The sequence below is a fragment of the Hippocampus guttulatus genome, chromosome 6 (genome assembly GCF_054856545.1).
Source record: "Hippocampus guttulatus isolate MCC_2025c chromosome 6, RoL_Hgut_1.0, whole genome shotgun sequence".
NCBI classification, from domain to species: Eukaryota; Metazoa; Chordata; class Actinopteri; order Syngnathiformes; family Syngnathidae; genus Hippocampus; species Hippocampus guttulatus.
Genome location: NC_141266.1, coordinates 2355486 through 2378978, shown reverse-complemented (window position 1 = coordinate 2378978; position 23493 = coordinate 2355486). Strand labels below are relative to the sequence as shown.

The window sequence follows — 23493 nt, the reverse complement described above, 5'->3', positions numbered from 1 at the left end:
ATCAAGTGTCTTGTCCAGGGAAGCCAAGAGAATAAGTATTATAAAAAATGATGAGCTTTATTTGAGAAAAAGCATGGAGGGACACCGTTCTCAGATCTGTCAAGGGAACCTTCTCCCCCTCCACGTCTTGTACTCTCATTTTATCTTGTTGAGAGGTGGTGAAGGTCAGCATTCCATTGTACGAACAGTTACTTCCATTTCCCTCTGTTATATGTCAAATTCCCATTACACAAGCCATTGAGGGGTCCTGTTTGGTGACCACAGTGTTCAGTCACTACTTTCTGCAAATGATGTGGTTCTTTTTCTTGATTAAGGTGGAATCTTCAACTTTCATTGGAGCTGTTTAAAATCAGGTGAAGCAGTTGGGATGAGAATCTGAAACCATTGTACTCAGTCAGAAAAAGTGGAGATTCCTCTACAGGTTGGAAATGAGATCATGCCCTAAGTACCTAAGATACTTGAACCCCTCGTTCAAGTATCTTAGGTCCTTGTTCGTAAGTGAAGAATGAATGGAGCGGGAGATGGACAGATGAATCGGTGCACCATCTGCAGTGTTGCTGACTCTGTATCGGTCTGTTGTGTTAAAGAAGGAGCTAAGCGGAAGAGGATAGATTGAGGGATGCATAGACAGGAACATTATTTGATGTTTGTTATATGCATAGAGAAAAAACAACAACCTTATTTTAAAGAAATCGGTACAGTTAAGTCAAGTCAACTGTATTTAGAGAGCACTTTCAAACAGCCATCGCTGCATATACAAAGTGCTGTACATGGAGCAATTTAACATATACAATAAACAGTAAAAGAAATCGGTAATAAAGACAGTAGAAAGCACCAACCAGTAAAACCAAGAACAAATCTAAGTCATGCTGAGTCGAATGCCAAAGAATACAAGTGAGTTTTGAGGAGGGTTTTGAAGATGGGCAGCGAGGAGGCTTGCCAAATTTTCAGTGGGAGGTCAGTCCAGAGAGAGGGACCAGCAACAGAAAAGGCTCGATCCCCTCTGAGCCTCAGTTTAGTTCTTGGTACTTCTAATAATGTCTGATCTGCAGACCTGAGGCGCCGGGCAGGTGTGTAGGGGCGGATGAGCTCAGAGAGGTAAGGTGGCGCGAGATTATTCAGGGATTTGAAAACAAATAAGAGGATCTTGAAAATAACTCTAAAATGTATGGGGAGCCAGTGAAGGGATGCCAGAGTAGGAGTTATGTGCTCCCTCTTACGAGTACCAGTCAAGAATCGAGCAGCGGCATTCTGGACCAGCTGAAGGTGCTTAATTGAGGACTGGCTGACTCCAAAGTAAAGGGCATTGCAGTAATCGAGCCGGGATGTGACAAAGGCATGAATTACTGTCTCAAAGTGTTCATGAGAGAGGAGAGGTTTTATTTTGGCCAGCTGTCTAAGGTGAAAAGTTGGATTTAACAACGGCACCAATTTGCCGATCAAGTTTGAAATCACTGTCCAGTTTAAGGCCCAAGTTTGAGACTGTTGACTTAAGATAAGGAGACAGGGAGCCCAAGTCTACAGGATGGGATGTACAAGGGCCACTGGGACCAAACAGTATCACCTCTGTCTTCTTTTCATTGAATTTCAAGAAATTTTGTGCCATCCAGGTTTTGATTTCTTCCAGGCAGGATAGGAGTGGCCTTCATGAGAAGGCGTCTTTTTTGCTCAGTGGGAAATAGATCTGCCAGTCATCTGCATAGCAGTGGAAGGGAATACCATGTTTCCTTAAGATGGAACCCAATGGGAGCAGATACAGCGAGAACAGCAGAGGCCCCAGAATTGAGCCCTGTGGAACACCACATGACAGGGGAGCAGTGCGTGAATCAGAGCAGCCAAGGCTGACACAAAAGGTTCTGTCAGCTAAATAGGACCGAAACCACTCAAGAGCACGACCGCCAATGCCCACCAAGTGCTGCAAACGAGTCAGCAGAATACTGTGATCCACTGTATCAAATGCTGCAGTTAAGTCCAATAAAACTAGACACACATGGTCTCCAGTGTCATTTGCCAGGAGGATGTCATTAGAAATGCGTAACAGGGCTGACTCCGTGCTATGCATCGTCTTGAAACCTGACTGGAAGACCTCCAAGATGTTATGTTCATCCAAGAAGAATTTCAAATGCATGTGCACCACTTTTTCCAGAATTTTTGAAATGAAAGGCAGTTTGGAAATGGGCCTGAAACTTGACAGCACATCTGGATCAAGACCAGGTTTCTTGATCAAGGGTTGGACCACAGCATGTTTAAACTGTTGGGGAACTATACCAGAAGAGAGGCTGCTGTTGATGATATCCAAGACCGATGCACCAACACTCGGGAGAACCTCCTGAAAGAAATGCGGGGGAAGAGAGTCGCAGGGGGAGCCAGATGGCTTCGTCTGGCGAACTACATCCTCCAAAAGTGTCAAGGACACAGTTTCAAAAGAATTTAGCACAGCTGAACATGGAACATGGACAGAGGGGTGAAGCGTGAGACAGCTTCTCTCAGCTATCTTTGTCCACAAAAACACTTCCTTTTGTGAGGCTCAGTATAAGGACTTTACTCTGATAAATTCTTAAAGGTGAATGTATGATAGAGATTTTGTGAAAAAGGTATATTTATATGCTAAACCACGCATTCCATGTGCAGGGAGCCTTTAAGCAAGGAAATGCCCCAGATTATAATGGATACTTTGGCCTGCTTCTGTTCATGTGGCACATATTGTACCAATAATAGACAACATTCCCTCCAGAGCGGACTGACTCAATGAGAGATCATTGACGACACAGAACTGAGTAATTATTATCAAGCATCATGCAAGTCATTTGAGCAAGTTTTTGTCAAACCCAAATGTAGATTATTTCATCCCAAACAAGGTTCTGAATGTTCAAATCTTAATTGAGATGTGAATGTGTGCATACCGCAAAGTTAAATTTGACCCACCTGCATTTGCTGCTGTATCTGTGCCACTTTGATGTTACTGTGGGTTTTGAGAGTGGTGCTTGTCTCTATACGTGACAGCTGTCGCAACGGAGGAGCTGTGGGATTTGGAGTCATGTCTCGCATGTTCAATCCGGTGCCATCATCTTGTTGAAGGCTGACGTTAGGACCCATAGCTTTCTCATCCTGTGGTTGTGACTTAGCTGCATTCTCATAGTGCTTGAGAATTCTTTCTAATGCTCCGTAGTTGGACCGTGAACCTTCAGGGCGTGGGTACGCAGCAAGAGTGAGGGGCTTCCAGGGATGGTCTTTCAACTTTCGAGTTGCAGGTGTGGAGCAGTCCATCTGGGAGGGAGGCACAGATCCAAGTCTTGGAAGTGTAATTTGTCTCAGTTTACTCTGAGCTGAAGGCTCCTGGAGTGAGATGTCAACTCTCGCTGGCTGAATCTGAGCTCCTGAAGAAGTGTCCCTCTTATAGATTGCATCTTTCACACTCTGACCTGAATAGATATTTGCAGACAATGCAGACTCAGAAAGGGGAGTGTCTGTAGGTGATCTGTTTTGTGTTTTTCTGGAAGGGTTTCTTGCTGTTTGAACATTTTGTTGTACCTCAGAAAGATGTGCAGGACTCCGAGAAGTGCGTGTGTTGGCCTCCCGGCCTGCAGCGTTTGATTGTTCAGTTATATTGATGGACGATGTGCAATTTTTCATTCTGGCCTCTTGGACTTTATAACTACTTGGGCTCAGTTTGTCCTTTGTGTTTTGAATGGGAAGATGTGAAGTGGGAGTGGAAAATGCAATCTCAACATTTACGTCCATGACACCAGTTGTGTCATCAGCGCAATGCCTGGGAAGTGAATGCTCATCCGGCACACAGTCGGCTTTCACGGCTGGTTGGCAACCCACAGAGTGGCCGCCTGCTTCTGTAACATATTCTTCATCTACCCCATGGCCCATCTCTGCCTGAAACAAAGTTCTGTTAAACTCTGCTGTTTTTTTTTCCAACATGATGTTTCTCCTGGAGCCATGTAGGTTGGGACTGGTTGATGATATTTCCAGGGAGGACATTAGCAAATCTGCGGGTAATTCCGTAACAACTGGAGACGTTTGTATTTGGTGGTTGTGCAAATTCCCAATAGCAGCGCTGTAGGGTGAGCGGTCTTTTCTTGAAGTCAATATGTTGGCTTCAGAGAAACTCTTCTGGACAGTCCCACATCTGGACAACTTACTGCAAGTGAACTTGGTTGCATCACAAGACCAACGGTTGTGGCAGCACCCAATGTTACAGTTTGAATTTTTCGGAATGGAACATGACGCTACCGCACCATCTATGAAAACCTTTCCTTCATTTTCTTTCAACATTGCTTCAAACTTTCTAACAATGGATGGACTGCCATACATTTGGTCTATTGTAACACATGGGCTGTGGCACTTTGTCATTGTTGTTATGGGGGACTCGGGGATGTGGAGTTCTGTGTCTGTCTGAGAGGGGGAGCTCAGATTCCGGGGAAAATTGCGGGGAGGAACATGGGGGGCTTCTGTATCTACAGGAAAGAGTGCGACAGGACTTTTTTGTACATCTTTGCAGCTGTTAACAGAATTGCTTTCCCAGGAATCTTTTGACCCTCTGTTGGCCCGCCAGGTGTAATCCGGTGACAAGGTGATCCAGTTTTCCTTTTCTAATTCCTTAAGTTCCTGGCAGATATGGTTGAGGTCATATGTTGCATCCTTCGACTTGAGTCCAGTGTGCTCCATGTCCGCGGGGATGTTTTCTTCTGAGAGGTACAATTCAGACTGACTTCTGAAACAAATTCAGGCATATAACTACTCTATTAAGTTCAATGTGTAAGAGAGATATGTTGAATGGTTGATTTACTGATTTGTCACTGTTTAACGCAGATTTGTTTACAGCAATAAGGCTTTAATACCTTTTATCCTCACTCTTCTTTTTTATCTCATCCTGGTAGCTACAGAGTTCCTCACTGACACGAGCTATCTCCTTCAGAGCCTGGAACAATGAGACAAAAAGAAAGAGATGTCTGGATCTTTTACTCACATGCTTTTAGTGTTGTATTTTTATTCTGAGAAAGAGAAAGGATGTATAAAATACACAGACAATGGACCAAAAAATGTATATGTAATGCTACCTATAGTACTCAAAATATGGACAAAAGTATTGAGACACACCTTAGCTCCTATCCATTTTCTGCAGCGCTTACTATTTAATCTTGAATCTTTATTTTTCCAAGATATTTTTAAACATTCTCCAAACTTTATGGGAGCTTTTTGCAGATGCCCCTTTTCATTTTTAACACAAATATGCCCCAGTGCAGAATGCAAAATCTATAAATGGATGAGTTTGGTGTGGAAGAATGTGAGAGGCCTGACCTCAACCCCATCCAACACCTTTGGAATGAAGTACAACGGAAATTGTGAGCCAACCCCCCCCCGTCAGTAACCAGGCCTCATCAATAACTTATCACCATATATGTTTTTCTTGACTCAGTCCCTGAAATCGCTTTAAATGACTTTTCAGCAGGAGGATGCTAGCTAAGTTAACAGCTATGATGGAAAGACCCTCCCACCCCCTCCAGGCCATCCTGACAGCACTGGGCAGCTCCTTCAGCCAGAGACTGATACACGAGTGCTGCAAGAAGGAGAGGTACTGCCGCTCGTTCCTGCTGACTGTCGAATAGACGGTCCTGAAAACCTGGACTCACCCATTTTAAATAGCACAGCCACCTTATGCAGCATATATGCAGTTGCATATATACTTATATTTTATATTTTATATTGCATTCTGTACTGTGTACAGTTCATTTTTTAAATTTATTTTGTGTATGCAAATACTTTTTCTACTTTCTTCCCTTCAAAATTTTGCTGCTGTAAATTGCGAATTTCTCCATTGTGAGACAAATAAAGGTTTTGTTATTCTTATTCTTATTTTCTTGTAAATGTAACTGCCGAGTGTCCCAACACCATTGTCCATTCGGTGAAGAATAATTTCATGTTGATTCAAGAAATGTAACGTCTGATCACTTACAACATTGAGAGCAGTCATGCTTTTCTTCTTCTCACTGGCGTTACCCCGCTCGACCAACAGTGGACTTTCTTGAATGCCATGATGAAGACATTTTTCATTCCCAATGGAGGCATGTTTTGTTGCCTGTCCACATCCAATAGATCGATGGAAAATTCCTTCAAGCTCAGCAGTGTTGGCAACATCTTTCTTATCAAGGATGGAGTCTCTTAACCTTAATCCATGGTGTGCATATTCATTCTGATTAAACTGACCACCTGCAATTAGTTCACCGAGTCTGTCTGGTTGACAACAGGTGGTTGAATGACTCTCACTCACCCCGCCACCGATGATGTAGCGATCAGAGGCAGGTGAGGGCTCAGGCTGACTGCAGCTGCTATGGGTCTGCGACAACTCACTGAGCACACTGGAACCAGAGCTCAGTGAACGGACACTTAGCCGAGGCATTTCTTCTTCATTCCGACGACCACAAGCACTCTCTCGCTTGGCCCTGATCTCACAGTACAACTAGGAAGAGTAAGAGGAAAATATAAACACATGCTACAATATGATCATATACACAGATATATATATATATATATATATATATATATATATATATATATATAAATCAGCACTTAGATCAACAATACAGAAAAAAAACAATGCAAAAGGAAGCTCTGGCCTGCTATCCCAAAATAAGAGCTACTTCATGCTCACTTAGTTGACCTTGCCTGCCCATCAAGCAATGTCGAGATGGAACAGCGGCCGTTAATCCTGCATTGTTCCTGTGCTACTTTTTACTCTTATTTTCCAGTCTCAGAAAGACAAAAGAGAACCACTCACAGCTTATACGACTTTTGTGTCGAGCCTATGGAAGCCTTTCCATTGTGCTAAGCCCTACCCACTCCCTCTTATGCTTGATTGCTTCTCTCCTGTATATACAATATAATGGTAGTTCAATTCCTAAATGTAAACTCATGAACATGCAATACAGTATCAACATGTCAATTACATATACGTGTCTACATTATGAAGAAAAAAAGATTTTAAAAAACATGAAACAAACAACTGTCGCGTTCCTACTTCATCTCTGAATCTCTGAAACATTCAATCAGCAAATGTTACCCGCCATAGGCAACTGCCAGAGCCGCCAATGAAGCCAACTGTCATCAATTTAGGATGTGCCGCGGCCCAAAGCCGTTTACAATCTTCTTTCAATCTGTTGGCCTCGATCGAACTCTGCCATGATTTTGTTGCCATTAGGGATTATCGTCAAAATCTTTGACTTTGCCAATTCATAGTCTCGGCTGGGCTTCGTCTGGGAGACTCCCTTTCGAAAGTGAGAGACACTTTCAGCCTTCACAGACATCGAGATTTGCTTTGATTTACCGCACGTATTCAGACCATGTGCTCAGGACTGCGCTGTGCCTCCGGAAGTCCAACAATGTACAAGTCACTCAGTCGTGTTGCGGAGGGGAATCCCGTGCTTTACATTTTGTTCAAAAGCAGCTTCCTATGGTCCGTTGTAATGAAAGTTTTTTCACTATTTTGTGGGAAAAAAATCTGGCCGTTACAATAAAGTTTACGTTATGAAGGTGTTCGTTGTCAGCAAAATCGGGAAATGGAAATGGAATTAGGTGAAATTGGGAGTTTGAAATGTGAAATCGTTGTAAACAGGGTATGTTTAACGAGGTTCGACTGAAGTCATTTCTCCTACAGCAGCTGGAAAATCTTGAAACACACACATTTGGGGTAAATTACAGTAATCCCTCATTTATCGCGGTTAATGGGGACCAAAACCACCCGCGATAAACGAAAATCCGCGAAGTAGCGACCGATGAACATATACATTAAAAAAAAAAAGCCCCACGTGGGCCTTTGCGCTTGAGCAGAGCGCACTAACACACACACACACACACACACACACACACACACACACACACACACACACACACACACACACACACACACACACACGCACGCGCGAGCGCACACAGCAGAGTGATTATGATTAGTCAATTAAGGATGATTAACAATTAAGGATGGAAGAGAGCTTTTGTTCTTATAAGCCTCCCCTCCCTCTCTCTCTCTCTCAGCCACACACACAGACACGCTCGCACATGCACGCACACACATGAGCAGCATCATAAACAACACTTAGAAAATGATTAAAGATCAAAGAGTAACCCAGTGATTTTTTTTATGAATATGTTTGAAAAAATCCACGATGCACCGAAGCCGCGATAAATGAACCGCGAAATAGCGAGGGATCACTGTATTTGTGAGAATTTTTTAAAAACATGTCCCACATCAGTTTATCGAAACCGGTGTTTATCTAAACTCTTGCGCCACTGCACATTAGTATGCTGTGGGAAATTTCACATACTGTAATTGGTCCAGCTATCATCCTCTATACCGCGTATCCTCATTTGTTATGTACAGCAGGGCTGTTTCATGTTCAGGGGAAAATGTCAAGTTATATACATAGCTTCCCCACTTCACCACAGAAGATTCTATCTTGATTATATTCAATGACGCACACTTACAATCATTTGAGACCCAGTGATATACGACCTTTACCATAGTAACTGACAATTATTGCATCAGATGCATTGGCAGTTGCATGTGAATTTGATCTGGGACCTGACCGGAGCCAGGCCTGGAGGTGGGGCTCGTTGGCGAGCGCCTGGTGGCCGGGCCTACACCCATGGGGCCCGGCCGGGCTCAGCCCGAAGAGGCAACGTGGGTCCCCCTTCTCATGGGCTCACCACCCATGGGAGGGGCCAAAGGGGTCGGGTGCAATGTGAGCTGGGCAGCAGCCAAAGGCGGGGACCCTGGCGGTCCGATCCTCGGCTGCAGAAGCTAGCTCTCGGGACGTGGAATGTCACCTCTCTTGCAGGGAAGGAGCCCGAGCTGGCCCGAGCTGGCCCGACTGGATATAGTCGGACTTGCCTCCACACACAGCCTGGGTTCTGGTACCAGTTCTCTCGAGAGGGGTTGGCCTCTCTTCCACTCTAGAGTTGCTCACAGTGAGAGGCGCAGAGCAGGTGTGGGCATACTCATTGCCCCCTGGCTCAGTGCCTGTACATTGGGGTTCACACCGGTAGACGAGAGGGTTGGGGGGATGGGTCCTGACCGTTGTTTGTGCATATGCACCAAACAGGAGCTCAGCGTACCCACCCTTTTTGGAGTCCTTAGAGGGTGTGCTGGAGAGTATTCCGGCTGGGGACTCCCTTGTTCTGCTGAGGGACTTCAATGCTCACGTGGGCAATGACAGTGAGACCTGGAAGGGCGTGATTGGGAGGAACACCACCCCGATCAGAACTCGAGTGGTGTTTAGTTATTGGACTTATGTGCTCATCACGGATTGTCCATAACGCACACCTTGTTCAAACATAAGGGTGTCCATATGTGCACTTGGCACCAGGACACCCTAGGCCGCAGTTCGATGATTGACTTTGTGGTTGTATCATCGGATTTGCGGCCGCATGTTTTGGACACTCGGGTGAAGAGAGGGGCGCAGCTGTCAACTGATCACCACCTGTTGGTGAGTAGGCTCCGATGGTGGGGGAAGATGCTGGTCCGTCCTGGCAGACCCAAACGTATTGTGATGGTTTTTTGCGAGCGTCTGGCGGAATCCCCTGTCAGAAAGAGTTTCAACTCCCACCTCCGGCAGAGCTTTTCCCATGCCCCGGGGATTGCGGGGGACATTGAGTCCGAATGGACCATGTTCCGTGCCTCTGTTGTTGAGGCGGCCAATCTGAGTTGTGGCCATAAGGTGGTTGGTGCCTGTCGTGGCGGCAACCCCCGTACTCGCTGGTGGACACCAGCAGTAAGGGAAGCCGTCAAGCTGAAGAAGGAGTCCTTTCGGGCCTTTATGGCGTGTGGGACCCCAGAGGCAGCTGACGGGTATAGACTGTCTAAGCGGAACGCAGCTTCGGTGGTCGCCGTGGCAAAAACTCGGGCGTGGGAAGAGTTCGGTGAGGCCATAGAAGCCGACTTCCGGACGGCTTCAAGGAAATTCTGGTCCACCATCCGACGTCTCAGGAGGGGGAAGCAGTGCACCACTAACACTGTGTACAGTGGGGGTGGGGCGCTGCAGACTTCGACTCGGGATTTTGTGAACCGGTGGGCAAAGTACTTCGAAGACCTCCTCAACTCCACCAACACGCCTTCCTTGGAGGAAGCAGAGTCTGAGGACCCTGAGGTGGGCTCTCCTATCTCTGTGGTTGAACTCACCGATGTGGTTAAAAAGCTCCTCGGTGGCAAGGCCCCAGGGGTGGATGAGATCCGCCCGGAGTTCCTCAAGGCTCTGGATGCTGTGTGGCTGTCCTGGTTAACACGCCTCTGCAGCATCGCGTGGTCATCGGGGAGAGTGCCTCCAGATTGGCAGACCGGGGTGGTGGTCCCTCTTTTTAAAAAGGGGGACCGGAGGGTGTGTTCCAACTACAGAGGGATCACGCTCCTCAGCCTCCCTGGTAAGGTCTATTCAGGGGTGCTGGAGAGGAGGGTCCGTCAGGAAGTTGAGCCTCAGATTGAGGAGGAGCAGTGTGGTTTTCGTCCCGGCCGTGGAACTGTGGACCAGCTCTACACCCTTAGCAGGGTCCTCGAGGGTACGTGGGAACTTGCCCAACCAGTCTACATGTGTTTTGTGGACTTGGAGAAGACATTTGACCGTGTCCCTCAGGGAGTTCTGTGGGGGGTGCTTCGGGAGTATGGGGTACCGAGCTCCCTGATACGGGCTGTTCGGTCCCTATACTGCCGATGTCAGAGTTTGGTTCGCATTGCCGACAATAAGTCGGAATCGTTTCCAGTGAGGGTTGGACTCCGCCAAGGCAGCCCTTTGTCACCGATTCTGTTCATAACCTTTATGGACAGAATTTCTAGGCGCAGCCGAAGCGTTGAGGGGGTCCGTTTTGGTGGCCTCAGTATTGCATCTCTGCTTTTTACAGATGATGTGGTACTGTTGGCTCCTTCAAGCAGGGCTCTCAACTCTCACTGGAGCGTTTCGCAGCTGAGTGTGAAGCGGTTGGGATGAAGGTCCTCCAAATCTGAAACCATGGTCCTCAGTCGGAAAAGGGTGGAGTGCCCTCTTCAGGTCGGGGAGGAGATCTGGCCCCAAGTGGAGGAGTTTAAGTATCTTGGTGTCTTGTTCACGAATGAGGGCAGGAGGGAGCGAGAGATCGACAGGCGGATGTGCACCTACCGTGCACTTAGACACGCAAGCATGCACGTGCACACACTCACTGAACTCATTATTTCACTTCTGTTCATGGTTCATTTCAACAGTTCAATAGATATTTTTGATACCAAAAGCCCTTTTGTGGTGTTGTTTATGTTGTTTTGTGGAAGGAAAGTCTTATTTAGCTGTTTGAGATGTCACAAAAGCAAAAAATAGCAGTGCTATACTTGAATTTATGCTTGAAATGCATGCTTTTGCAAAGAGGTCTTTTTTTCGTTTTATCCTCAGAAGTTGGAAATCTGATTACATTTAGCTGTTTTCTCAAGATGATTGCTAAAGAACAAAAAAAGACAAAGAAACTTTTTATCAGCTGAAATAAGAGAGCCTCGTCTTTCTTTTGGTAGGCTGCATGTTTATATCGCAATAGAATACAATCATCCGAGGGTCCAGTAAATCGGCTAGGATTGAGGGTTTTGCTCCAGTAAAAATGGCGGGAATTCATTAAAATGCTTACTTTTTAATTTTTAACATTGAAATTCAATTTTCATTCACTTGAGATTTTCTCATACATGCATCCCAGTTACAGCTGCACTTGTCACAAACAGCGTACTGAGTCACAGAGCGGAATTGTAGTGGCTCTCCTTCTCCACTACACCCTTTCCTTTTTAATGCTAATGTAACAGGGCCAGTAAAAAACTTACTGTACTGTCTTATAATTACGCAAAATCTGTGAAATGATAAATACCTGATGTGTTCTTTTACTATCGCCTCTATTATCAAAGGGTGGAACAAAACTTCAATAATTAACCCTTTCATGCACCAATAATAATAACCTGTAACCTGATAACATTATAAGATGTCCACTGTAGTGACCGCTTTCCCTGGAAGGATTAATGTGGCAATGCTACTTTGAAGTTGAACTCAGGCCTTTGACTCTCCCTTTTCCTCTTGGTGTCCATGGGGTGGGGCACCCCGCATCACTATAATTGACTGGAGGACATTGTTTTCTGCTGTTTTTGTCAGGTCTTGTGATTGAGAAGATTAAACGCAGACCGCACAAGAAATCCTGCAGTGCATCATCAATCTTCTTCAACCCAACGCTGTCGGACACTAATCTGAGCAAATATTTAACATACCTCTTCTATTTTCTTTTGCATATCTTTCAGTTGGCTCTCCCATTCACTCCTTTCAATGTCAAATCTCTCCAGTAGCTCGGCTTTCTCCTTCAACCAATTCTTCTCATTGTGCTCCAGGCGACAGCGCAGCTCCATGGTGGTTGAGTGTGTGTCCGCCAGAAGTTTCCGTTGTTCCTCCTTGTCCTGATGGAGCGTTGACGTCTCACTCTGCTTTTCACAATGAGCTTGTTTAGCCACTGCGTAAGAACCTGCCGCACACTGGACACCTCCACTCGCTGATCTCGAGCCACCTTTGGTTTCCAGCTGAAGAGACCCAAACACAAGCAGGAAAAGGAATGCAAGGAGACGGAGAAGGAATGACAGTGGTGAAAGTGGTCAGTTGTTTGGAATGGATGAAAGGAAAAGAAAGATGAGAGCCAGATGGGAGACAGGAATTGTTTGGTTTTTTTAAAGAGGAATGATGAGAATGAAGGAGTGGCAGGAAGAGAAGGTGGAAGAAGTGGGGAAATAATGCACCATGGGATGAATGTTAGTGGATTCGAAGGAGGGAAAAGCAAAGATAGAAATTTGAAAATATGCTGTGAGACCTCACACAGATGGTTAGTGGTTTCAGAGGCCATGTCTCTTGGCTATGGTACTTCACCAACACCAACAGTAAACAGTTCAGAAGCACATGAATACAGTGAGAAGGCAATAACTTTGACTGGTCCCCCGCTAATGTGAGCGTTGTTTCGATATTTCTTCAAATTTTTGACTCAGTCCAATGAGATTCATTTAATGAGCCTATGACTGACTATTGTACTGATAAAAGGGTGCAGTTGATTTCCACTCTATTAAGGTCAAAAGCATCATGACATCATTGATGCTGATTAGGGTGCCATTGTTTAGTTTGGTCTCTCTGGGCAGACAGAAAATGTCATTATGTCAAAGTTCTACTTTGGCTGATCTTATCCGCACAATCAGATATAATAAACTATGACAGCTAATCTTCAATGTCTTATACAAAACTGAGCTAATGAAGGGCAGTCCTCTTTCTCAAAAGAGTACAAATCTGAGTGTGTGGTTAATTTGCACAGGATGTTGCGCTCAGGGGCCGCCTGGTAGTCCAGTGGTTAGTGTGTCGACCTCACAGTGCAGAGGTGCAGGGTTTGATTCCGGCTCCGGCCTCCCTGTGTAGAGTTTGCATGTTCTCCCCGGGCCTGCCTGGGTTTTCTCCGGGGACTTCGGTTTCCTCACACATTCCAAAAAAACGTGCATAGCAGGTCAAGGGAATGCTCTAAATTGTCCCTAGGTGTGAGTGTGAGCGTGGATGGTTGGTTGTGGATATAAGTTGCAGCATTATTTATAAACATGTTGGAATGCTGGTACAAGCTGCAAAGTTTTATTCAAATTGAATGTACTATCATCTTAATTGTCTTCATTATAAATTTGTACAAACCTTAAAGATTTTGGGCTGTAAGATAATGACAGTTATATAATATCACTTGTTTACTGGAGCAATGTACTGCAATTTACACGATCCGATTAGTCAATTTGTGACGACTATCAGTGACGAGTTGACTAGCAAAATAATCGTTTGCAGTAGTCGTCAAAAATTGTTATTGCATATGCTGCACACACTTGGTTAATGCTCAACATTAAGCTGTTCTTCTCGTGATATGCATAAAACTAACCAGGGAGTGCCGAAATTTACACCAAATTTAGAGTGTGAATGTGTGTGTGCTGACCCGGTTTGGGACGTCAGGACATCCTGTTAATTTCCCGGTGGGCCTACAGGGGACGCTATTTCAGCTCATTTCATGTCATGGCTCATTTCAAAATCAGCAAATACTGTAAAGTGGTTTTGGTGGACGAAGCCAGTCGCAGAGTGAATAACCTGGGGCGGTGTGAATTTTCCCAATTGGTCGGCCTGCTTTATGGACTGTTTGGGCCGCTATGTTGCATGGAGTGGATCATACAAGCTTTCGCTCATCAGGAGCAAACATCTCTCTCTCTCTCTCTCTCTCTCTCTCTCTCTCTCCAACAATGGCTCGTATCTGTTTGCTAAAATCTCTGCTTGATTTAAAAAAAAAAAAACAGCTCATTGGGCAAAATGCTTTCTTAATTTTGGCTGATATGAATTGGCTTAGTCCTTGCACAGTTTTCATAAGAGCGCTATGCATTCAAAATAAACTACCAGATTGATTTTCAAGCGTCCAATTCGGAGGTCCTAATCCAGATACTTCCAGGCAGATTTGACTGTGTGCTGCTGATTTATGAAGGTTCCTGGCAGCTTGGTGACATCTCACTGTGTCTTAGCGGCCAGACCCCCGCCTCCCTTTGCCATTACCTAGTCTCCCCATCAACCCTAGGAATGTGACATTAGTGTTGACTATTTATAGTGGGTCGCTGTAGCAACACACTCACTGTTATGTATTCTCTGCCATACATGCATGATGGTCAAAGTGTGCAGTTTTAGACTAAGTTTAAGGTGCTTGTGCATTCATTACTTTGTTTTCTTTTAACTAGTTGAAATCTGGCTGAAACACGCTTCTGTTTTGCTTGCACAGCTTCTTAAGGATTTCCTTTCTGAGGAAAGTTTGCTTTCACTGCTGATTTGCAATGTATCAGCCTGAGACGATTGACTCAATTAACGATCTTGTTTTTAGATTTTCACTATTTGTTTACCTTTGGTTGTTTGAGTAAACCTGAGTGTTGAGTACCCAGCATAATGTGTCTGTAATTCAAGTAAATTTACAAAGAGCCTCAAGCCAAAAGAAAAGGGGCGACTTATTTTGCAAGAGTTTAATTTCGTGACCCCAGGCCACAGGCAGAAATAGCACCATGACTGAGGCTTGTAAGAGTTTTGTGACTCAATACAGAAATAACACACTAGGGCTCACTAGCAAGCATTCCTTCCTGCTTCCTATTTCACACAAAGAGGTACATACAGTACGGACACTGGCGGTCCTAGAAATTTTAACTGGAATGGCGAGGGGGTGGCAGGAGGTTCAGTTTGGAGGGTGGCGTTTATAACACGCCCCCCTCAAATTGTTAAAGTGAACAGTGCTAACTAAACAAGTTTATTTGAGCACCTGTCACATTCTCAGAAAGATCACAAATTCAACCAGCATAACATTCAACCACCACATCAATTTTTTTGAAACTCTTGAATGCCATCCATCCATCCATTTTCTGATCCACTTTATCCTCACAAGGGTTGCGGGGGGTGCTGGAGCCGATCCCAACTGTCTACGGGCAGTAGGCGGTGGACACCCTGAGCCGGTTGCCAGTCAATTGCAGGGCACACAGAGATGTACAAACAGCCGCATCCATACTCACACCGAGGGACAATTTTGAGTGTTCAATCAGCCTGCCATGCATGTTTTTGGAATGTGGGAGAAAACCTGAGTACCCGGAAAAAACCCACGGAGGCACAGGGAGAACATGGGAACTCCACACAGGAAGGCCGGAGTCGGGATTAAACCCGTGAACGCTGCACTGTGAGGTTGACGCGCTCACCACTCGACCACCGGGCCGCCCTCTTGAATGCCATAGATATCAAATAAAAAGCTGAGACAGTAAGAGAAGGTACAAGACTTTTTTGTGTGGGTGGGTGTGTGTTGCTAATAGCACGGGCAGGGTTTACAAAATTGTCAGCTTCAGTCAGATTTAAAAACGTATCCCAGTGTATCCCTTAAATTACTATACATTGTTTTACTACCCGCCCGCCCCACACCCCAAAAAAAGCAGGCCATCTCTCTCTTACTTCTCAGTCTCATGAGCAGCCATAACTATGTCTGGTGGGGTGTGGCCGGACAGGCTGCATGGCTTTTTTTTTTATATCTCAATGTAACCTACTACAGTATTATAGAGGTTGCCTTCCATCAGTCCCTCACTGTCTCTGTCAGTATTTCAAGCCGACCCATGTGAGCCCAATCCATCCCTCGTTGGCGAAAGCCACTTGGCGTGGAGAGTGTAACTTCACAGGCACCGCACAAGACAACATGCAACCAAATCACGAAAATACAAAAAATTTAAATGACCGGCATGCGCGCGCACACACACACGCTCACACACACACAGCATGGTGATTGGTGATATAAAAACAATATGGGACACGTGTCATTGATGTCTTTTTGATTGAAAGGTATACAAAATCATCATTTTATTTAAAAATTTGATTCAGGTGCGCGGCACCTGCGTGTGACGTAGTACTGGTAAGTCCATTCTTGACACTGTTGGGCTGTCGCCGACGACTCGGACAGAATGGGCCGGCCTGAAATACTGATGACAGCACACTGACAGACTCACGAGACTGACGATGTCTACCTTCACAGTATTTACAAATACCACAACATTAAATTACCCGTTCAAAAAAAAGATCAGCCCAACATATGATATAGGCTTTACACTGTTTGCTTTGTGTTGCACGTTTTGATGAGGTTTAAAAAAATATACAGTACCGTATTTTCCACACGATAAGGCGCACCGAAAAGTCTTCCATTTTCTTAAAAGCTCAATGTGCGCCTTAAAATACAGTGCACCTTGTTTATGGTCACTATGGTAATATGTCGTCCCCAAAATGGCTCCTTACTCGAGACAGGCTTACAATGTTATAACTTGCTGTTGGTTCAGTGAACTGTGTCGCTGCTTTATTGAATAAGTTTTTGTTGCAGCTCCGAAAAAAAAGGAGAGCTGCGGTGTTGTTTTTTTTAAAACACACACTTTATGAATGGTTTTCAGTCTCAACAAATACGGGTACGTCTTTGTCCGTCTCCATGCCTTCTCTTCCTCCGTTCGACTTGAGAGGCGTTCATGACCGCCTCCGAAAGAAGTAAATGAACGATTCCTTCAATGAAACTATGAAAATTGAAAATAATGCATCAAAAGAGAAAGTCAAGCGAGGAAATCACAAAATAAATTATATAGCCCCCCTACGGAGTTTATTTTGTGATTTCCTCGTTTGTGAATACACAACAAAGGAATAAATAACAAACACTTCTGAGACAGTCCAGTCTCCTACATGTTACTGACATCTGATCCTTCTGTTGGAGCTACGCTCAAGGAAATGCCTCTCGAGTCGAACGGAAGGAGCGTAGCTCTATCTAGTGCATGCATTGTAGATTGCGCCTTATAATCCAGTGTGTCCAATATATGATTTTTTTTTTAAATAGCCCATTCATTGAAAGTGCGCCTCATAATCCAGTGCGCCTTTTAGTGCGGAAAATACGGTATTTGTGTTTGCCGTATTTGGCCTTGTTAGCTGCTCTGCTTGCCTTTTCTGCGCCACTCTTTCTTTCTGTTATCAATCGTAACTTGAGAGCGCCTCCTGTGGCTGTATGAAGCTAATACGCTCACCTCGAGTATTGATTGGCTGTCGGTCAACACGAATGTCACATTCCTCGGGGTAGTGGGGAGACTAGGTAATGGCGGAGGGGGCGGGGGTATGGCCACAAAGACACAGTGAGATGTCATCAAGCTGCCAGGAAGCTTCATAAATAAATCAGCAGCACACAGTAAAATCTGCCTGGAAATATCTGGCTTAGGACCTCCGAATTGAATGCTTGTCCTGAATTTCGGGGTTGAAAATCAATCTGGTAGTTTATTTTGAATGCATAGCTCACTGATGACAACTGTGCAAGGACTAAGCCAATTCATATCAACTCAACTGTATTTATAGAGCACTTTCAAACAGCCATTGCTGCATAAAAAGTGCTGTACATGGAGCAAATTAACACATACAATAAACAGTAAAACAAATCGGTAAGCACAAATTAAGAAAGCATCTTGCCCAATGAGCTCTGTTTTTTTTTTTAAATCAAGCAGAGATTATAGTAAACAGATAATGCTGACTCGGAGCATGTAAAATGCTCATATAATAACCAATTGTACATCTCCTCACATGTGTAATTTTAGGTATGTGTCGCCGTATCACTTCAGTCCTTAAAGGTCTGTAAAGTAAATGTGGCCAACAATCTTTTAAGTAATATAAAAGGCTAAAACTATTTTAAGCATACTTTCATTAGTATATTTAACACAACCTACCCGGGTTGATAGTTTGACCCATAGCAACGCGCTTAACAACTAAAATACTTTTCATTGGCAATCTCAGGCGAGTGACGTCATTCGAAGAAAGCCGAGTCGCCAGTCATCCACTGTACTGCATGGTTGATTGTCCCGTTAACTGTTCTTTGCCATTGTTATCGACATATTCATCAAAATGCCTTTGCATGATGATGCACTGTTCACATTCAGGCCAACTCTTGTTTGAGTAGCCAAAAGATAAGAATAGAGCACATAAATGGACCAGATTCATTCTCACAAATCGAACGAATTTCATGCCGGTGTCGACAAGCGTTCTTTGTTACAAGCACTTCGAGACCTCTGTTTTCTCAACAATTTTGCTTCCGATAAAGGGTTTGCAAAAAGCCAGGTGTGATAATCAATCAATAAATCTGACTGTTGTTTATGAAATCATTAGATTCAAAATATTATACGTGTACATGGATGGCATGATGTACGAAAACATTCAAAATGTATGAGTGCATGGATGGACTCCTCTGTCATGGTTTACAACTAATAATGCTGCCAATATAATGTGCGGAGTGGCCAACAACGCAACAGAACTACTTTAGCAATGACAATGTAGGACACCAACACACGATAACGTGTGCCCTAGAGCTTGCGGGAACACTGCACCAGGTAGGTAATCCCATCGTGCATAATTTACAGCATGGCACAGCATCGAATTTTAAACAATAACGCTAGGCTGATAATCACAGCCTATAGAGTTTATTATTCTTCCAATCACGTTAGGGCAAAACATTTTCCGCATGCTGAGCATCTGGCTCATACATGTTAATGTGTTGTGTTCACATGCCATTGGTGGTGGCTAGCCTATGTGTCAGATTGTGTGTCTCTCAATGTGTTATCACTAAAACGGCAGAGCGCCGCCACATTCAGATGACTTCAGACGATTGACAAGATGAGCAGTAATCATTCCATCACATACATTAATCAAATAGATTGACACCACTAACTATGCATGGCTCCGAACATCAAGTAATCCTCGCAATGCCTCACACACTAGTTAGTGGCATGGAAATTGAACTCAAAAGTATTTTTCGAGCCTAACAGAAGCTGTCACCAATAAAAGAAAACACTTTATCTGCTTCATTGTGAAAGCAAGTTTCGACTGGCTCAGATGGAATAACTGTTTGTCTCCATAATGCAAATCTTCATCAAAGCTGAGGCCAAGAATTTGATGGACTCTCAAGTGACTCATCACTTGTAACCATGAGCGACAAAATTCTAACATAGGCATATCACAAGCAACATTGTAAGTTTCTTGGATAATTGCACACGCATCCATCAACTCAAAGGTCAACTTTATCCATTACCTGTGCAATGCAGCACTTGAGCTCCGCCCTCTCTAGCTCCCAGGCACATCTGTCTCTGTTGTACTGCAGCTGAAGATCACTCCTCTTTTCTTCTTCTCGCTTCACCTCCACCTGCACTTCTTCCAACACTGTCTTCAGGTCCAGCAAAATTCTCCGGTTCTCCCCTGCCTGCACAAACATCAGCACAACTTTCAGCCAAATAATTTGCGAGATGAGCTGGCATCACAAATGATTTAGCACAGGGTCACTTTAGGCGCTATCAAGAAAGTAAGTCTTTGACAATTCATTTTCTGTACTACTTATCCTCACGAAGGTTACGGGTGAGCTGGAGTCGGAGACTCTAACCTGGAGTCCATCCAAGCAGACTGGGGAGTGGCGGAGTACACCCTGAACTGTTCGTTAGCCAATCGCAAGGCACATATAGACAAATAACCATCCTCACTCACATGCACACCTCTATGGTCAATCTAGAGTTCTAAATTAATTACACTGACAAACTGCAACTAATTATACAAGACTAAGGTGAGAGACAGTCTTGAGGCATAGAAATGAGTGAACTATAAATGTTCTCTGAGAGAGGAACAGTAGCCCACTGTTCTCTAGTTACTTGTATGTCAGCCACTTCTCTCAGCAGCACCTCCTTATCCCGCATCCATTTCTCTTTATCCTGTACGTGCCGCTTTTTCAGATCCTCAAATTTCTTCTTTAGCCGCGTATGTTGCTGTTGCTGGGCTTCGGTGTCTGGCGGCATTTGTCCTTTGAGGAATTCCAGTTTTGTCCCTGTTCCACCTTCACTTTCTCCCGGCAAAGCGTCACAGATGTTCCTGAAAACGGTGGGCGGAGATGATATCCTCCCTGGTGAGCTGCGGTTTTTGCCTTTGCCAGTCCTCTCGTGTCTGGTGCACGGTACAAACTCCCATCCTTGAGACGGGACGTAGCCCCCGGCAGCACCGCCTCCACCGTGCAGCCCTGAACCATTTAAAAGCGCACTCCACATGGCGCCGCCATATCCGAGTTAAACGAACAAAATATTAAAAGTTCTTCAAAAAGTGTCCTTACGTTCAATTACTTGTATTTACAACCTTTATGTTTTAACGTAATTAAATGGTCCAATTATCCAAACCCAGCCAAATCCCCTGATGGGCCAGGCAGCAGCTCGTACGGCAGTCCTCGTGCAGGATGGCATAGTCCCCTTCATCTCCCACAGACACGAGCGTCAGTCTTCATCGTGGTGCCTGTGCGTTGCTTTGGCGACAATGTGTGCCCCATTTGCTTTCTACTGTACTTTGCTTGAAATGAAGGCACGGGCGAGGACAGGCGCACAGTACCCGCTTCGCCACTCCAGTAGGGGAAGGTGCCAAAAATATCATGGACCCTTCTCACGTGAGTATGGGAGAGTGGGAGTATTTTTACCTCGTGTAACCATGAGTTTATTTTCCAAACACCAGACAGGAGTCTGGAGAAGATTTCCGCCATCAGTCAACGCCAAGGTATTCTTCAAAGTGCCACCTGACGCTGTCTCATTGGCAACGAAGCCATTCACGCACGTAGCCTATTGACGGCTGCATCGCTAAATTACTTACATGCTAACAATGTAGCGACAACAAGTTGTCATAACGAAACGTAACACAAACACAATCGTACTGTACATAAACGTTGAAGCGGCCAGAGTTTGTCGACAGAACGCACCAGTGCTAGCAAAACATTTTTACACTACAAATTGCAATTTGTGCCGTGGCATGGTCCTGTATTGCAAAACAATAACCATCGAAAAAGCACCAGAAATGCGACCAAATAAAGCCTTACCTCTCTTTAATGCACTCTATATTTCAGGCACAGAAGTTAAAAGAATGTCAAAGCTCGGTTAACAACAACTGCAGAGGGACTTCCCACATCTGGAATCATGCTGTCTTTCACAGGAATTACTCTCTCACTCCCCCCCCCCCCCCCCCTATCCCCTTTTGTAAATTTACAGCACTTTAGTTTCTAATGTACCGGTAATTACTTTAATCAGAAAGTAAACTGAAGGTCTTGGTTAAAGGTCCCCTTCTCTGGCTCTCTATTTATATTCCAAGCCTTTCAAGCAGGTTTGAAAATTTAATTGTCAGAGTATTTCATTCATCCATTTTCTAAACCACTTATCCTGACGAGGGTCATGGCATGTTGGAGCCTATCCCAGCTGTCTTTGGGCAATAGGTGGGCACACGCTGAACTGGTCGTCACCAATCGCAGGGCACACACAGACGAACAACCATTTATACACACAGTCGCACCTATGGACAGTTTCAAGTGTTCAATTATGTTTGTTTTTGAAATGTGGGGAGGAAACTGGAGTTCACGGACAAGAGCCACGCAGGCACGTGGACAAAATGCTAACTCCACACAGGAAGGATGGAGCCCGGATTTGAACCCTTGACCTTTGAGAGAGGGATATGCGAGCCAGTCAGCCTCCTTCCACCCAAGTTTTCACATTATAAAATTGTATTTAGTCGACAAGTATTTGTTTCTTTCTCGGAAACTGCTGTTTCTGTTTATAGACATCACATGGTTTTGTGGTTAACACATGTGCCTCACAGTCAAGAGGATATGAGTTAAGTTTGCATGTCCTCCCTCTGGCTGGGAATATTCCAGCTTTCTCCCATATTTCAAAAACATACAAAAGAAAACGTCATTGGAATTGGGCTTATACATGTCTGGTTAATTGAAGACTCTAAATCAGGGTTGTCAAATTCATTTTGGTCACACATTGTAACCACCTTATTGCTTCTCTTGGAGGGATGAGATTACTCTGGAATTGACCAAAATATTAGGTACACCCCGCAAATTAAACAGGAAGTGATCCAGAAGTACAACAAAATCAACAGAAAGTGTCCTGAATTTGAACAAGTGACCCGTAAGTGCCCTAAAATCAACAGGAAGTGACCCAATTTTTTTCCCAATGAACAAAGGGAATTCATAAGTAAAAACTTGCCATTTCCATTAAAATGTCTGACATATTTTCCTCGCATAACTGCTTGTTTCTATTTTCTTCAGGCATTTGAAAAACATTTTAAAGTCAGTCATAAATCCTGAGAAGGAGGGCTTGATAGTTCTCCATTTGGCACAATGTATGTTATTTACCCATCAACAAAATTATGTCAATCAAATCCTAATCAGAAAATTCTAAGTCATCCATCAAGAGAATAATTCAACAAAATTCAAATTTGGTCAACCAATTTTTCATATCAGACCAAAAGCGTTGAATGATAAGGGAAAAGAGGTTCATCATCATTATGACAGAAGGAAAAGTTCTCAACCTCAAATTTAAATAATTTCTTGCAACATTTTGCCACAGGTTGAATCTTATTTATGATCTTAAAATGTGTTTGTTTGACTTTTGGGAAAACGGGCCTTTTTTTTTTTGTCGTTTGTAAATGCTTTATTTCGTGTGACTGACTAAATTAGAAACTTGCCAAACATTCCACATTTTTAAACAGTTCTTACCGTTCCAATTTCAACATTTTCCAAAGATTCATGACAAGTGTGCCTGTATTTTCTCATTCCTAAAAGTCATGGTTTTCCCACGACAACATTTTTCAAGCAAAAAAAAAAAAATCCCCATTAATTTGCAAATGCACATTCAATGTTACACATTTACATCATTCCCATTTGAAATGTAAAACATTCAGCTCATTCAATTCACATTGGGAAGTATTTTCAACATTCCAGAAAAAAAAATCACAGTAATATTCTCAAACTTTCATCACAGAATTTCACAAATTCACATACTCAGATCTTTTTTTCATATTCATTCAGTGAATCACAACATTCCAATTTCAAAACACTTCAAGAATTCATGCTTGTCATGGC

General features: G+C 44.1%; 1 protein-coding gene across 4 annotated transcripts in view; it reads right to left on the bottom strand.

Moving 5' to 3' along the window:
- The window catches only part of mtcl3a (MTCL family member 3a), a 28219-nt gene that overhangs the window by 3822 nt on the left and 904 nt on the right, over positions 1–23493 (bottom strand). For 2 of the 4 annotated variants that reach the window (XM_086114386.1, XM_086114383.1), the window contains exons 2-6: positions 19645–19812; positions 12263–12565; positions 5966–6469; positions 4851–4930; positions 2926–4723 (exon numbers count right to left, since the gene is read on the bottom strand). In XM_086114386.1, the coding sequence (XP_085970512.1) occupies positions 2926–4723; positions 4851–4930; positions 5966–6469; positions 12263–12565; positions 19645–19812 (2853 nt within the window). The remainder of the gene's footprint in view (positions 1–2925; positions 4724–4850; positions 4931–5965; positions 6470–12262; positions 12566–19644; positions 19813–23493) is intronic. The other 2 variants (XM_086114387.1, XM_086114384.1) reach the window with 2 other exon arrangements.